Source organism: Rhamphochromis longiceps, linkage group LG17 (assembly GCF_057381845.1).
Source record: "Rhamphochromis longiceps isolate RC_006_pf linkage group LG17, R_longiceps_female_GT1.1, whole genome shotgun sequence".
Lineage (NCBI taxonomy): Eukaryota > Metazoa > Chordata > Actinopteri > Cichliformes > Cichlidae > Rhamphochromis > Rhamphochromis longiceps.
Window position 1 is genome coordinate 34,929,943 of NC_140573.1, and position 14,777 is coordinate 34,944,719.

The window sequence follows — 14,777 nt, forward strand, 5'->3', positions numbered from 1 at the left end:
ATCCTTTCAGCTTTAGCTGTTTCGAAGTAGCGGTCTTTGAATTTATATTGATCATAATTCAGTCAATCCGAAAAAGATTGTGGATGATTTTAAATGACAGGCTTCCCACTGATTGCCATTTATTGCGGTAAATAGGTAATAGTACATTTGTTCATTCTGTATTTTACTTGTTTTTCAGGCTTAGTGTTCACATTTTGCTTCAGCTTCACTGAGCTTTTCAGCTTTTAACTGTTAGTTATGTTAGAGATATTTCAGCTTAGTTGAATTCAACTGATTAAGCATTAGGGAATTAAGCGGATGTGACTGTAGTAGTAGTAGTCTTTACCAGCTTTATAAGGAAATACTGTTTGTTAGGGGCAGAGTGTCCAAAAACCAAGCTATAAATTTGGGGCTGTGGGTTTTGAAACACAGAAATGTACCTGCTGCAGAGAGTTTAGTTACAGCTCGAAATAACTGCAGAAATATTGCAGTTTCATCGTACGTTTGTTTTTTCTCAATTCTTTCAAATTTGTTTCATTTTGATCCAGAGAAAGTGGTACTAGGCCTTTTTGCATTTTTTTCATTTTGCTTTATACTTCCACAACCCAGCGCTCAATAGGACCCTTTGTTCTTGCACATCTGTTTGCATACCAGTATTTGCTTCAATCTTGGTTTGGAAGATTAAAAATTCAGCATTTGAAGTTTGACACCTGTTGACAGTCCATAATTACGACATTAGAACAGGATTAATTTGGCAAACAGATAACTGAATGCTGTCTGGCAGGCAGCTGCCACTTTATTAACCACACTATGCAACCTAGTGATCACACTGAGTCTTCATTAAAATCCGTTGTTCCTCAATATTACTTTGCCTGGTAGGTGGATATAAAAGATGTGTCTGAAGAAAATACCCATTTCCATACCCGCATGGTACTGGGTACCCTAACTGCAATGGCTTGCTATTCAACTGTGAACTTTATCTTTTAGAATAGTAATCAAAGCATCCACATAAAAACTACTTTGAAAGTCTGTTGCTACTTGACGATATTGTGGTATGGTACATTTGGCAGGGTATTATGACTGCAGGGGTACCCATGTGTACGATCAAACTGAAGTGAAGCTAAACCTGTCAGTCAGAAGTAATGTTCCTGGGAATTGCAGCCCTATTCTGTTTCATCCAACAGGAAAGCAATTCATGTTTCAGTTAGATACACATGAATGGACAGAGGAAAGTGTAGACAGCTGATTTGATGTGTGTGCTTGTGCATAGATGTGTGTGCTGACCTTGTTCTGATACTACTGCTATTACCACACACAAGCCCTCCGCTCCTCAACCTTCCCCAGACCCACACAGGAGAATCTTTTATCCAGACGACTGTAAAGGTAAGACCACAGCTGGCAGCAGACAATACCCTAATGACCCACAATGCAGTTCACTGAACCAGGAAGTGCCTATTAAACCAGCGAAGGCACCTCGGGAGTAGCAAATATCACCCATCACTGTCACCTGGCATGATATTGAGGTCTACTGGCTGATTGGTACGGTTCATCTGTCACAATGGAGACCCTTGCAAGTGCACGTGGTAAATGTGCTCTTTTAATCACAAGATTTTAGTAAGAAGGAAAAAGAAACTTAGAGATTAGCAAATTTAAGAACAATAAGCATAAATCATCCACTCAACCAAACGATATACACTCAATGGGCACTTTATTAGGCACACCAAGTATCAGGTTGGACCCCATTTTGCCTTGAGAACTTTTTTAATTCTTCTTCAGATACTTGGTCCATACTGGCACGATAGTATATATATGCAAACAACTGCTGCAGATTAGTCAGCTGAACATCCATAATGTGAATCTCCTGCTCCACCACATCCCAGAGGTGCTCTATTGGATTTAAATGTGGTGAATGTGGAGGCCAATTGAGTACATTGTTATGTTCAAGAAACCAGTTTGAGATCATTTAATCTTTGTGACATGGCACACTACCTTGCTGCAAGCAGCCAACAGAAGATACTGCCGGTAAACTGTGAATGGACAGAGTCAGTAGCAATACTTAGATAGGCTGTGGCTTTAAACAATGTATAGTTAGGGCCAAAACAAGGCAGTATGGATTCATGACAAATCTGATGCCAAATTCTGATCCTGTTTCATTTTCATAGAAGAAATTGAATTTTGGTGAACCCGTGTGAATTATAGCTTCAGTTTTCTGTTGTCAGCTGACAGGAATGGCACCCAGTGTTGGTTTTTACTGCTGTAAATGGTAAATGGTAAATGGAACCCTTGAAGTAGCCCATCTACTTCAAGGGTGAATGTGTTGCGCATTCAGAGATACTGTTATTTGAGTTCCTACTGCTTTCCTATCAGCTATAAGCAGTCTGATTAAGATAAGATAAGATAAGCCGCTGAATTGATTTTTTCTTTTTCAGAACATTCTTTATAAACCCAGAGATGATTGTGCAGAAAAATCTCAGTAGATCAGCAGTTTCATACTCAGTCCAGCCTGTCTGGTATCACCAACCATGCCATGTTCAAAGTCACTTAAATCATCTTTCTTTCTCCTTTCTTGCTCGGTTTGAACTTTAGCTGCAGTAGTCATGTTGGCTTTGTCTTCATGCCTAAATGCATCAAGTTGCTGTCATTTGATGAGCTATTTAGATATTAGCATTAACAAGCAGTTAAACAGGTGTACATACCGAAGTGGGTTGTGATAAATTCTTTTAGCAGTTTGCTAACAAAACCTTGCTCAATACACATGGTCCTGATCTGGGACGCATTGCCTTGGAATATGCACAGCTGTGGTTTGTCATTATTGGTGCCCAGAGAACACATCTTAATGATGATCCCGTCACGTTTACAATAGCACCTATAAGGCAGCACCACATTTGTGCTTGTTTGTTAAATGCCTTGTCAGCTAAACGTGATGAATGATTAGTGTATTTTAAGTGGTCCCCTGACACCTAACTTTAACAAGTTAATTACTGGTCTAAAACAATGACCTCACAATTGAAATTCCCTTCAGCTTCAGCTAATAGCTAGTTAGGCAGTCATAAGAAGCTAGAATTATAATTGACATGCTAAATATTGCATAGCTGTGTATATACTGTGAACATGTTAACATTCTGGCATTAGCAAAGAACTTGCCTTGAATTTCACGGCTAAAGACTCTTGTTATGATATACAACAGATGCTGTTTGAAATGATTAGCCACTTTAATTAAAATGCCACAGATTTCATCTACAAGTTTTTTTCCCTCTCACTGAAACAATGAGTGCTTGCTCTATTCACAATTTCTATTCAGCTTGAAGTGACTGACTGAAAAGGCGCACAAATATTTCTGACAGACAGTTCGTGATAAAAGGGAAACTAACTGCCTGTGAATAAAACATACAGGTAATTCAACTGGGAGGCTTTTCAGAGAGGGATTTTCTTTTTGTACAATTATATGAAGAATGGCCTTCCGCACTAAATCCAGGGACTTTGCTATGCTATACAAAACAATCTAAAGAGCAGATGCTGCTTTGACAAGGGGTGGCCAATTTTCTTCTATTACTGCAGTCTGCAATTTTTCTTGTATTGTTAGATTTGTGAGCATCGTACATCTTGACCAACCTTGTATTATCCTCTTAGATTGTGTATAACTGACTCATGGTGTCCTCTGTTCTCCTACATCAATGGAAAATAAGTTTTATCTGTTCTTATTAAAATAACATCATTAGCTAAATGAGGTTTTTATTCCACAGGTATTGTGCAATGTCTGTCTTTAGGTACAGATAGAGTTTTGATGCGTACTGAAGGACTTTTATTGGAAAGTCAGTTGCAGAAACAAGAAAGAAATAGCAGAAAGCAAAGGATGTAAACTGGAAATGCCATTGGTCGTGATCAAATATCAGATTTTGGTATTTTAATTTATGAATTTTAAACTGCTGGTGCCAGGAGAAAACTTTAAGAATGCAGAAATATGTGCCGTTATGTGAAAAGGTTTCACAGGACTCTCTGCATTACTGTAAAAAACTAAGGACAACCCAATAATCCAAGAGCTTGTAGAACCAGAAATATCTTGAAGTAATCATTTTCTGTCTGATTTTATCAGTCTTTCACTTTGTTGTGGAGGAACTCTGGCCCACTATTCTTTATAGCACTGCTTCGGTTCATTAAGGTTTGCAGACGTGTTTATGCACTGTTCTGTAAGGTCCATACACAGTATTTCAGTCAGGTTGATCTCTGGACGGAGCCATTGCAACACCTTGATTCATTTCTTTTTCAGCTATTCTCTCGTAGGTCTGCTGTTGGGATTATTGCCCTGTTGCAGTACCAAGTTTTAGACAGACAGCCTCACATTTGATTCCAGAATAAGAATATTTTGGCATACAGTGTAGTTCATGGTCAACTCAATGACAGCAAAGTGCCCATGTCCTGTGGCTGCAAAACAAACCCAAATCATTACCACTTTGATATCATATGTTTAAAGTGCATTGTTTCAGAGGTCTGTAGTAGTAAAGAACCTGGCTTACTTACCCACCTAATTCCTATGGAAGAAGTACATGTGTACTTGTATAGCAGGATTGGCCACTTGTGTAAATAAATCTACATGTCTGAGTTCACAGCAGTTTTTTTTAAGCTAATTTTGTCAACTTTGCTACAGTTTTTGCTATTAAGTTAAACAATTACTTTATTGCACTGCAAGGTGGCAACTGCTTTCATTTTGTTATAACTGAATTCAGTGTTGTACACAAACACTCATAATGGAAATTTGATCTTGTAAAAGCAAATGTTAGGGCTGTGTTATTGCTAGTGCTATGGACTCCTAGAATTGTAGCGTAAAATTAAAACCTAACCTAAACAGTCTAGCCTAGCTAGCTGCCAGATTATCTCATTATAGGTTGTCCATCCAGATCATTTCATAGCATATATTATCCCCATGTTTGTTTGTCTAAAGGATGCAAGGTTTTCTTTATCTTATTGTTCCACTAAGTTCTTTTCATTTGTAAATTTGGTGTAGGTTCAAACAAAAAGGTGATTTTGTTTTCTTTTAGCAAAGACGTTTGTGTATGCGAGGTGCGAGGAAGAGGTCCCTAACGGTGGCTGGTTAGAAAAAATGTAACACATACTCTTAAGAGTGATCACTGAAAAGATGATGCAAGACTGTACCTCATACTCATACTCTACGATCCTCTCCACATCTGCTGTGGTGTTAGACAGGTACTCTGGACATTCATAAAACTCATGTTCCATAGTGTGGATTGAGTGACAGCTAGAAAGAAGAAAAAGTAGAATGTTAAAGATCATTAAAATATGTGCTGGTTATCTCTTTGCTTCATGGCAGTTTATTTCAGTTTAGTCAGATCATTAAATAGACAGACGTTGTTCAAATCCATGTAGCGATATTGCAGACACCACACAAGGGCTGTATAATTTCATATAAAGGACAGCTATGTTGCCAGCTATTGTAAGTTATTATTTTATATCACATTTCTTAATAATGATTCTCATTTCACCACAAAACTCCAAACAAGCAATTTGGTAATCAACTATTGCCCTCATAAAGCCATGACCTCTGCAAAATTGTCACAATGTAACAGCCTCTCTGTAATCACTGACCACGACTAGCATATTCGTAGTTTTATGGGACAAAGTGATTTCATTTGTTGCCAAGCCAAGCCCTGTAAACAGCCACAGAATGGATGTAGCATCAAAATGCCTGCTCTATCAGCCCATTGGCTTTTAATCGCCCAGCAAAAGGTCCCATTACAGAAAATGGATGTAGCACACCGAAGCAATTATTACATGCGGGTTTGGCTCTGCATAATGATATCAGAGTACTTAGCGTTCCAGGGGGGTTCCAAACCATGATACGGCTGCTTAATAGCTACTAGGAAATGAAAGAAAACGGCGTTGAAACCTCCGGTAAGCTTCAGATTCATTTGGGCCAGGAAGAGTATAATTCCCTAGTTGTGGTTAAAAACATTTAGAGGAAGGATCTCCATCCTGTGTAACATTAACACTCATTTACCTTTACGTAAATGCTTGCCCTCACCTGTCAGACAGCAGGAAGGGACAAATGTCAGGGACTGGTGGGGTAGCAGGCCGAAGCTTGGCCAGTGCCATAATATGTTCAAAGGTGATGTCTGTTTGCGTGCACACATCGACCACACACACGTCCTGCGGCGAGCTGGTGCCGTTTTGTACGACAGCCGCCGCGGCTCTGGTGGGGGTACGTCGGAGAACCTGGACAACGATAGGGTCTCGCCTGATGGCCTCCACCACTGCTTCATCATGTTCGACCTTGGCCAAACCATTTACCTGGGGGGAAACAGAAAGCAAATAGTTTCAGGAAGTGAGTCTTGCAATGTGTCACTGTGAGAAAGCAAAGGAAACAAGCCTTGTATTTAAGATCCCAGTGTTTTTTTGTTAATCCAGGATGCATCTGACAGCCATCCACGCTCTTTTCAGGAGCAACTGGTTCCACATTCACACCTGGAAATCTCAGTACAGCTATAACTCTCCACAGTTAAGCACTAATAGCTTCCAATGAAGCAACTACCACATTAGTTAAGTGCTTTTATAAAGGGCACTTTGCCTGTAATTCTTGATGCCGAGAGCACCTTACATATAGCACTCTCCTGTTTTGTTTTGTTTTAACAACGCAGCACACTTTTCCCAGCAGGTTCAAACATTTTAACTGTTGACCAGTTATTCAAAAATGTGCTAACCTTTCAACTGGTAGTAAATCCACAGAGACTGTACTAGAAAATACAGAGAATGCTTTTGAGAATACTCCCTAAGCATGCTTTAATGAGCAGTTTTGCCTCATGTTCTTCTGCAAATCAGTCTAACTCAGATGCATTATTTACTCTGAATCCCAACCATTAGGCCCATTAGATGCAGATGCAGAATAATAATAATGATTTAGGGAAATGAGCAAAGTGGAGTGAGTAGACTTCACCCCACTGGGAGCACCAGTTTTAGCAAGTAGCACTTACTTAAATCGCAAGATCAGAAAATGTTGAGCCACAGGAGAAGCAACTGAGAACAGATATGCTGGTAAAAATTCATTACCAAAGTGTCGTGATTCCTACCCTATGGGTGGACATGTTTGTGCTTTAACTTGGAGTGTAAACAGTGTAAAGATCTCCTTTAAAGATAAACCAAAGCATGAACCAATCTGTGGATCTGGAGAATTGTTATAAGCCTAAATAAATGAAACACAGAAACAACGTATGGTCCTCCAGTTGATCCAGTCAAGTCACTACAGTTTCTGTATATTCTTATGTACCTATGTCTTTAATGAGCTCAATGTCACCTTAACACTTTTACAGAATTGACCTACAGAATTTTGACCTGTGCTGACATTTAGCATTGGTCAAACAACCGACCCTCTGGGAAGTGCTCATTAGCAGCAAAATCTGTGTTTTGTACAACTGGTTTTTGCTATTATGTTGCACTCATATGTGACATTTGTTGCTGTTTTTAGGACTAACACAAGTTCATCATTACACACCAAATCCTGGCAACTACACCTTTGAAATCAAAACCTGTAACTGAAAAGTCCCAGTTTACTCTGTTTATGCTCATCCTAAAGAACGTGTCGAGAAAGTTTCATCACATATTTAAGTTCTAATGAGGTCCAGATGGGCACATTAATCTCCAATCAGTAGGAATGCTCTGTAAGGCCGAAACTGTTTGTTCGGGTACACCTGCCGGCGTGTTTACCTGCTGTTGTTCCTCTATTCAACCTGACTATTGAGGAGGTAAATGGGCGAGATTAATAGCCAGCAGATGTGACAAAGACCGGGGATAATGACTCAGAACGTGTAGGTTTTACGTGCATGTGTGTTTGTCTGCAAGTGCTTGTGAATTGCGCATTTTGAAGATCATATGCATTAAATCTATGGCTTTTGGGATAATTAAGCCACAAATGAGGAGATAAAGAGATGCAGACAAGTTCGAAAAATGTTTTAAAGCTTTGAGACAATTAAGATGTGGACTGTGGAGACATTTTCTGAGTCACAAAGTAAATTTATGTATTTCTTTTTCTTGCGTGTTTGCAGCTCCCTGCTGTTGATGCGTTTTTAACTTGTGAATTTAATTAAGTCACAGCATCTACCTTTCTATCTGTATGTGTGTGGGGGTGTGAATAAGCATATATGGGAGCAGTGCATCCATAAGCACTAGGTGTATTAAGACATATATATAGGCGTGCAGATTCCATCAATATGAAGAAGTAATTCCATTTTGATGACAAGATCCCTTTCTCATTACTGAAGCATGCTCCTGTGACCAAGGTGACAAAGAGACAATATTACAGCATTGCATCATCTATATGACCCGCAGAAGCTCCAAGAGGGTGTTAAAAATAGCATCAGTTCAAGGGGGCCCATGGGGACAGCTGTAATGAACCAACAATCTAAGCAGAGCCTTCATATACTTCTGAAGTTAAAGGTTATCATTGCCAATAAAAAGCGTTCCCAGTAGACTTAAACTAAAGCTTCTTTTCTGTCCAAACATTCTTCCCGAAAGGTCGAGGTCCAAAGCGGTCTGCTACACCTGGAGTGGAATGAATTTTGTATACTGTAGTTCATGTTGTGTTTCTTTAGGTGTTCAGCGAGCGTAGTGTTGGCAATAAGACGATCAGTAAGTCGAATAAGTATCAAAAGCCTACTGTTTGACCGTTTTATAGTTGTACTTAAGGTTTACCATTTTCCAAACTTCATTTTATGAATAGAAAAAATAAAGTTTCAAAACTTAAAATTGAATTAAAATAACATATCAAGATATCTGTATATCTAATTTCTAATATAATATCTAAATTATTTATTTAAAGGGAGCTTAACAGTGCCAAACAAATTCTATAGAGTAGCAGATGCTGCTACTGCTGCTAATTCTGCAATAGTTAGGTAATTAGTAAGATATCTTTAATATGTACTTTTTATATAAAGTATGCTTGAAATTATCTGTTGTCTGTAGCTATAACAAACTGATGTCTTAACACATTACAGCATCAATACAGATTTTTGAGTAATTGTAATTAGTAAAGAAAATGTAGCTTAGCTTATCTTTAGCTAGTGCTGTCTTCCCAGATAGGTTGGACCAGCAGATACGTCTCGCTATCAATGGGTCCCCTTTTGTCTCCAGAACTGTCTTAATTCTTGATGACATAGATTCAGCAAAGTGCAAGAAACCAATTGAGCTTTGTGACATGGCATATGGTCCTGCTAAAAGCAGTCATCAGGAGAGCTACACTTTGACCTCAAAGGAATGGACCTGGTTAGCAACAATACTAAGGTATGGTGTGGTGCCTAAAAATACGTCTAGTTGGTACTAAGGGGTCTAAAGTATACCAAGAAAATATCCGCCACATCATTACACCACCAGTAGCAGCCTGAAACGCCCATAAAAGGCAAGATGAATCCATGCTTTAATGTTGTTTACACTAAATTCTGATGCTAACATCCAAATCAAGAATCATCAGAACAGGCAACATTTTTCTATTTTCTGTTTTTGTCCAAGTTTCCTGTTTTTAGCTGATAAGGGTGGCACCCAATGTGGAGTTCTGCTGTTTTAGGCGTAGGCATGATGATCTTTTGCGTGGTTATTTAAATAACTGTTACCTTCCTATCAGCTGAAAGTAGTCTGGCCATTCTTCTCTAACACCAACAAGGCATTTTCTCCCTTCCTGTCTTCCTTCAATCACCCTCAATCAGTCACGGCACATGGCCCGAGCCTGGTTTTGCTGTAAGTTTCTTCTTTTTAAAAGGAAGTTTTTCCTTCCCGCTGTCACCAAGTGCTTGCTCATTTGGGGTTTTTCTCTCATGTTATTGTAGTTTTTACCTTACATTACAAAGTGCCTTTTCAGTTGTTATGATTTGATGCTAATTAACAAAAACTGAATTGAATTGAATATCAGTGTTATCCTAGACTTACTTTAGTCCAAGTAAGCTGTCCCTTTCTTTGTCAAGTCTGAAATGTTAAAATTTGCTTTGATATTTTACTTTAATGACTAGAAAGAATTTGGTACTATCAAGCCTCACTTCCAAGCTCTCTGTAATATTTTGCTGCCTTTGATGCAGGCATTTCACACACCATTGCCTATAAAGGGTTACTAGTGGACCATGATGAAGAAATGATTGTTATATGTCTTGAGAGCGGGCTGAAAGTAGCACAGCATCTGGCCTAAAGCATTTAATATTCTCTATATGTCTGGTCACCCTTTAAATGTGTCAAAAGGTTTTATCAGTTAGCCACTAAGATGGTTAAATGTTGTTTCCTCTTTTGAAATCCAATAGGAGAGATAAGAAAAGCCAAGCGATAACAGCAAATGTTTCTATGGGTGAGCTTGGGTCTAGCTGTACTTTTGAATGGTTGTGTTTGCTGCACAGAGATAAGATGGAAAGCACTCAGCCTCACAGCTAAATCTGACAGATATGGTGTCATTGTGAGCAAATGGAAGCCAACACACAGAGAAGACATGCACACACACAATTCCAGCATTACATTAGCTCCAGACAGACTTTAAACAGCACTACGATATGGCTGCTGCAAGCACGTTTGACTGAATAATACCAGCATCTTCTACTGAATAAGTTCACAATGGGCCACGAAACAATAAGCTCCTGAACAGAACCCCCCTCCATTTATTCAACCCTGACCTCATCTGCCCCTGAAGAGATGCAAGCTCAACACCAGCAGTATTTTCTTTTTCTTTCTTTTGCTTTGTTTTGTTTTGTTTTTTTGATCAGATCATAATCGCAATTTTTGTGAACCTAAGCTGAATGCATGCAAGACTGCTTTTACATTCATGGAAATTGTCATATTGTGATGAATAAGGAAACGCAGGTGGTGTGCCCTGGTAATCTGCCAAATCTCATTTCTCTTTCTTCTTTTGTTGTATTGAGATGATTCGAGAGGGCCCACTGTCAAATGTCTCATTTCAATAATAAAAGTCAATAATAAAACACATGCAATATCTCCTAGTGCTGCAGAAGCAAAGAAGCTCATGGTTTCATACATTTGAGTGACAGGCTGTTCAACTGGTGAGCTATATGCTCGGCCAACTGAATAAGATGTGATGCATGTATGACAAGCAGCCAGGGAAAACTAGGAGAACAAATCTGAGTGGGATTAAATAAAGCTTTATTTGAATCAGCCTTTCTAAAGCCTTGATTTATATTATCATCTAAAGGTTTACATTATATAGACTTGTTTCACAAAGCCTCAGATACATAGATTGGCTACATCCATTTTTCATAAACAACCTTAGACCACTTACTGGTTTCGCTATTTTAATCTGTTGAAATCAGATGTTACAAGCGCATTTTACTGAGAAACTCGGCATCCCTGCACGCTCGTACAGCTTTTCAGTCAAGTCCACTGCTTATGCACCCTAACCCTTTTAATCCAATTTTATTTATGTAGGGCCAAATCAAAACGACAGTAACCTCAAAGCACTTTATATTTTGAAGACCAACAATCTGGGGATGAACTGTCACTTGTGGGAAAGTAGGATGGAAAAAACCCATTTAAACAGGAAGAAACGTCTGTCAGAACCAGGCTCGGAAGGGGCAGCCATTTGCTGCAACTGGTTGGGATTGAATGGTTAATGAATTGAAAAAGAAATTCCATGCTGTATTAAATAAGATCTCGTTCAAGAAGAGTTTACTAAGCACATGGAGCTTTTTCCAGTCAAGCCACATCCATCTTTTATATACAGGCTATGGTTAGTTATCCCTGTAAAGCCTGAACCATGAAATAATTGCCTGTAAATTCAAATTTTGGGAAGCTGGTATCTTTACTTTAATTTAATTGCAATCATAATTAATGATTGTAGCAATACATGTGTCTGTATGCATACATCGGATTTTTCAGGAATAGAAAAATTCACATAAATAATGTAGAGGACTCAAAAATGTATGTATGAGATATGATACACTTGGAGGTTTAGCCTGGAAGTGAACCTGTTAACAGTTAACTGCATTTAGCTGTAGAATTTGTAAACTGCTTCAGGTTTTAATTTGGTTAAACTAGAACACAATTCTTACAATGATTAATATCAGTTTAAAAATGGAGATTATGATTTGCTGTTCACGATTCTCCTTGACAGACATGGTTAATACAACACTGCTTTCTTGCCTGACTATAAGACATACTATCTTCTCTCAAATTCAAAACCAATCGCAAGCGATCTTTTGTTGATCAAGTGATCTTCAGTTTTTTCAAAGCGTGAGTGCCTTTTTATGTGATATGAAAAACCAAGCAGTTGAGCTTTAAATGGTCAAGTTTAGTTTCCTTGAAACTTTTAAAGTGCCCTGAAGTAAGAAAAGAAAAAACACAGCATGCAAAAGCTGCCACTTTAAAGCCATTAGAGAATCTGTATAGCTTTTAGACGTGACAGAGCGGCTTAAGTTCAAATGCACCCCGGTCACAGCCAACTTCAAGCCGAGTGCGATGACTCTCTGAAGTAGATGAGTTTTACTGTGATTATTTTTAACCTATTTTTAATTAGAGAATATTGTCTGAGCACGTAGCTCTTTTGTTAGCAAAATAAATGTAAGAGAGGAAGTCCCTGTGCGTTTGTGTGTCTGTCCTTCACCATGCACTGTTCATGCAATCTACTTCACACTTGGTAAGTGTGCTGGCGAGGGTGAAGGCGTTTGGATGAGTGGTCCTCATATTTTGGCTCCAAGGTATTTTCTGTTTCTCTGTCACAGCAGGAATTTTTTCAGTGATCTTAGCCTTTGTGGTCAGGTAATGAAAGCAGGCTCACACTTTCTCACTGAGTGACTGCAGAGTGTGTTAAAGTCAAACTTATCACCCAACTATCAACTGTTCCACCATCTTTATTATCATTAATTCAGTCTAAGCAACTAACAAAAGGAAACTTTATGTTTGATTGTTTAGAAATGGCAAGCATGTTTTTAATGGCTTACTCCTATCAACTCAGGCCAATTGTTTTGGCTTGTGACCAACTGTAGCAGCTGGGGATGCGCTCAAGGGCACCTTAACATGCTTATAGTCACCTTAATAGCTGTCCATGGAGAGATGAATGTGTATTGTTGCACTGATCCAAACCAGAAACAATTCAGGTTTGAAACATTTAGAGCACGGCCTTTTTTCAGAAGGAGAAGCTCAGGATAAATCAGATTCTTTAAAAAAAACTTACTTACTTTGTTTATTGTCCCGGTGCTTTTTTTTTTTTTTTTTTTTTTTTTAGATGGGCTTGTTCGTCTTTTCCAATCAGAAACTGTTCACTATGCATTGTACCGCTCTGCTGTTTTACATTTCTGTATCACACCAATTAATCAAAGTGACAAGGTATTTAATGAGAAGCAATTAGAGTGTTAACCAAAATGCAAATCAGACGGGGAGGCAGACCGGGAAGGGGGCGGGGGGCATTTTGTGTGTGTGTGTGATAAGCTAAGAGTTCACTAAATGCTTTTATTAGGACCCTTACTTGTCGAACTGAGTCAAGCAATTCCCACTTGGACTTGTCTGCACCTGCGATCGCATCCGTGTCCTGTGAGTGTGCGTTCAAGTTGTTACAAGTGTCCTTCAGTGATTTTTTTTTTCTATGTTGGCTCCTGCATAACAGGCGAAAACAACCAATTAGTTCTGCTCGAGGAAGATGGCATGACAACATGAAAAACAGATTAAAAAGCTGCTGTGGGGACGGATGTTAAGTAGCTCGCTCAGGTCACTCCCTTCCACATCACAGTGCCTGTGCGCTGAAGATTAGACTGTGTTTCCTCAAGGAAACACTCTTCACAACGCTGGCTTGTTGCTGCTGGAGCTTAGCCTCACAGGGAGCAAATGGTGGAAATGTTGCTACAGCGGAGTGTCCTTTAAATGGTCTGAAACTACAGAAGTTGGCGTTTTCCGTGTGTCTCTGTTTAATGATAATCGCTGAAAGTAACAGGCTGTTTTTTTGTCCTTCAACTACTTATCCTGCACTGAAAACCCTTCAACGTGGGTCATGGTCACCTCTCAAGTGTGCTTAAACAAGATGTCGTTTTCTGCTCTGAAGATATGCTGTCATGTTTGTTTGGACAGTTAAAAGACAGTTTCTTATTTTTCCTTTTCTGTTCCAAGTTTTTTTTTCTTTTTTAAATGCATTGATTAGCATTTTTAAACATTAAGAAGCCAGTAAGGATCAAAACTCAGCACATATCTGAGTTTGTAGACTTCACAAACTGTGGTAATATTTATTTTGTGAAAAACTATACAATCTAGGAATCCTTCAACCATATCTTGATGACTTAACCTTTGATTACAATCTGTTGTGGACACTGGCAAGGACAACTGGAGACATGAAGGATGTTGTAGTTAATCCTGGTGTATATCTGCTGCCTGGGGCACTTGCACAGTTGTAAGGGTATAATGTAAAGTCTCCGCAGACAAGTCTGCACACTCAGAAAAACTGATGGGCACAGGGATGTCTGCACAGACCTTCCCTCTCACAAATTTACATCACTTGGAGCCATGTGGATCTTAGTGCGCTTGGAAAGTGTTGGTAATGGTTTGCAGGTGTAGCCTGGCTAGCTCAGTCGATAGAGCATGAGACTCTTAATCTCCGGGTCGTGGGTTCGATCCCCACGTTGGGGGAAGCTGTTTTAAGTACAGAAGATAGAGTTTGGTCCATCTTTCCCTTGTAATCTCAAAAAAACCATTTAGTTCACTGCTGCGAATTCTTTACGTAACTTCCTCAGAGATTCTCCAAAGTATTCTTTTTCTGATGGTTTTGTTTTTGCATTTCCACCTTCTCTTGACAGGATCTTTTTCTGCTCTAAAGTCTGCTCCAATAA

The 14,777-nt window shown here is 39.0% G+C and overlaps 1 protein-coding gene and 1 non-coding gene across 4 annotated transcripts in view; one reads left to right on the plus strand and one right to left on the minus strand.

Moving 5' to 3' along the window:
• The window catches only part of pdzrn4 (PDZ domain containing ring finger 4), a 43,891-nt gene that overhangs the window by 10,899 nt on the left and 18,215 nt on the right, over positions 1-14,777 (minus strand). For all 3 annotated transcript variants that reach the window (XM_085387270.1, XM_085387269.1, XM_085387268.1), the window contains 2 exons: positions 6,017-6,282; positions 5,131-5,233 (listed from right to left, as the gene is read on the minus strand). In XM_085387270.1, the coding sequence (XP_085243396.1) occupies positions 5,131-5,233; positions 6,017-6,282 (369 nt within the window). The remainder of the gene's footprint in view (positions 1-5,130; positions 5,234-6,016; positions 6,283-14,777) is intronic.
• On the plus strand, positions 14,505-14,577 carry trnak-cuu (transfer RNA lysine (anticodon CUU)). Its single transcript has one exon. It is a non-coding gene; the product is annotated as a tRNA-Lys (tRNA).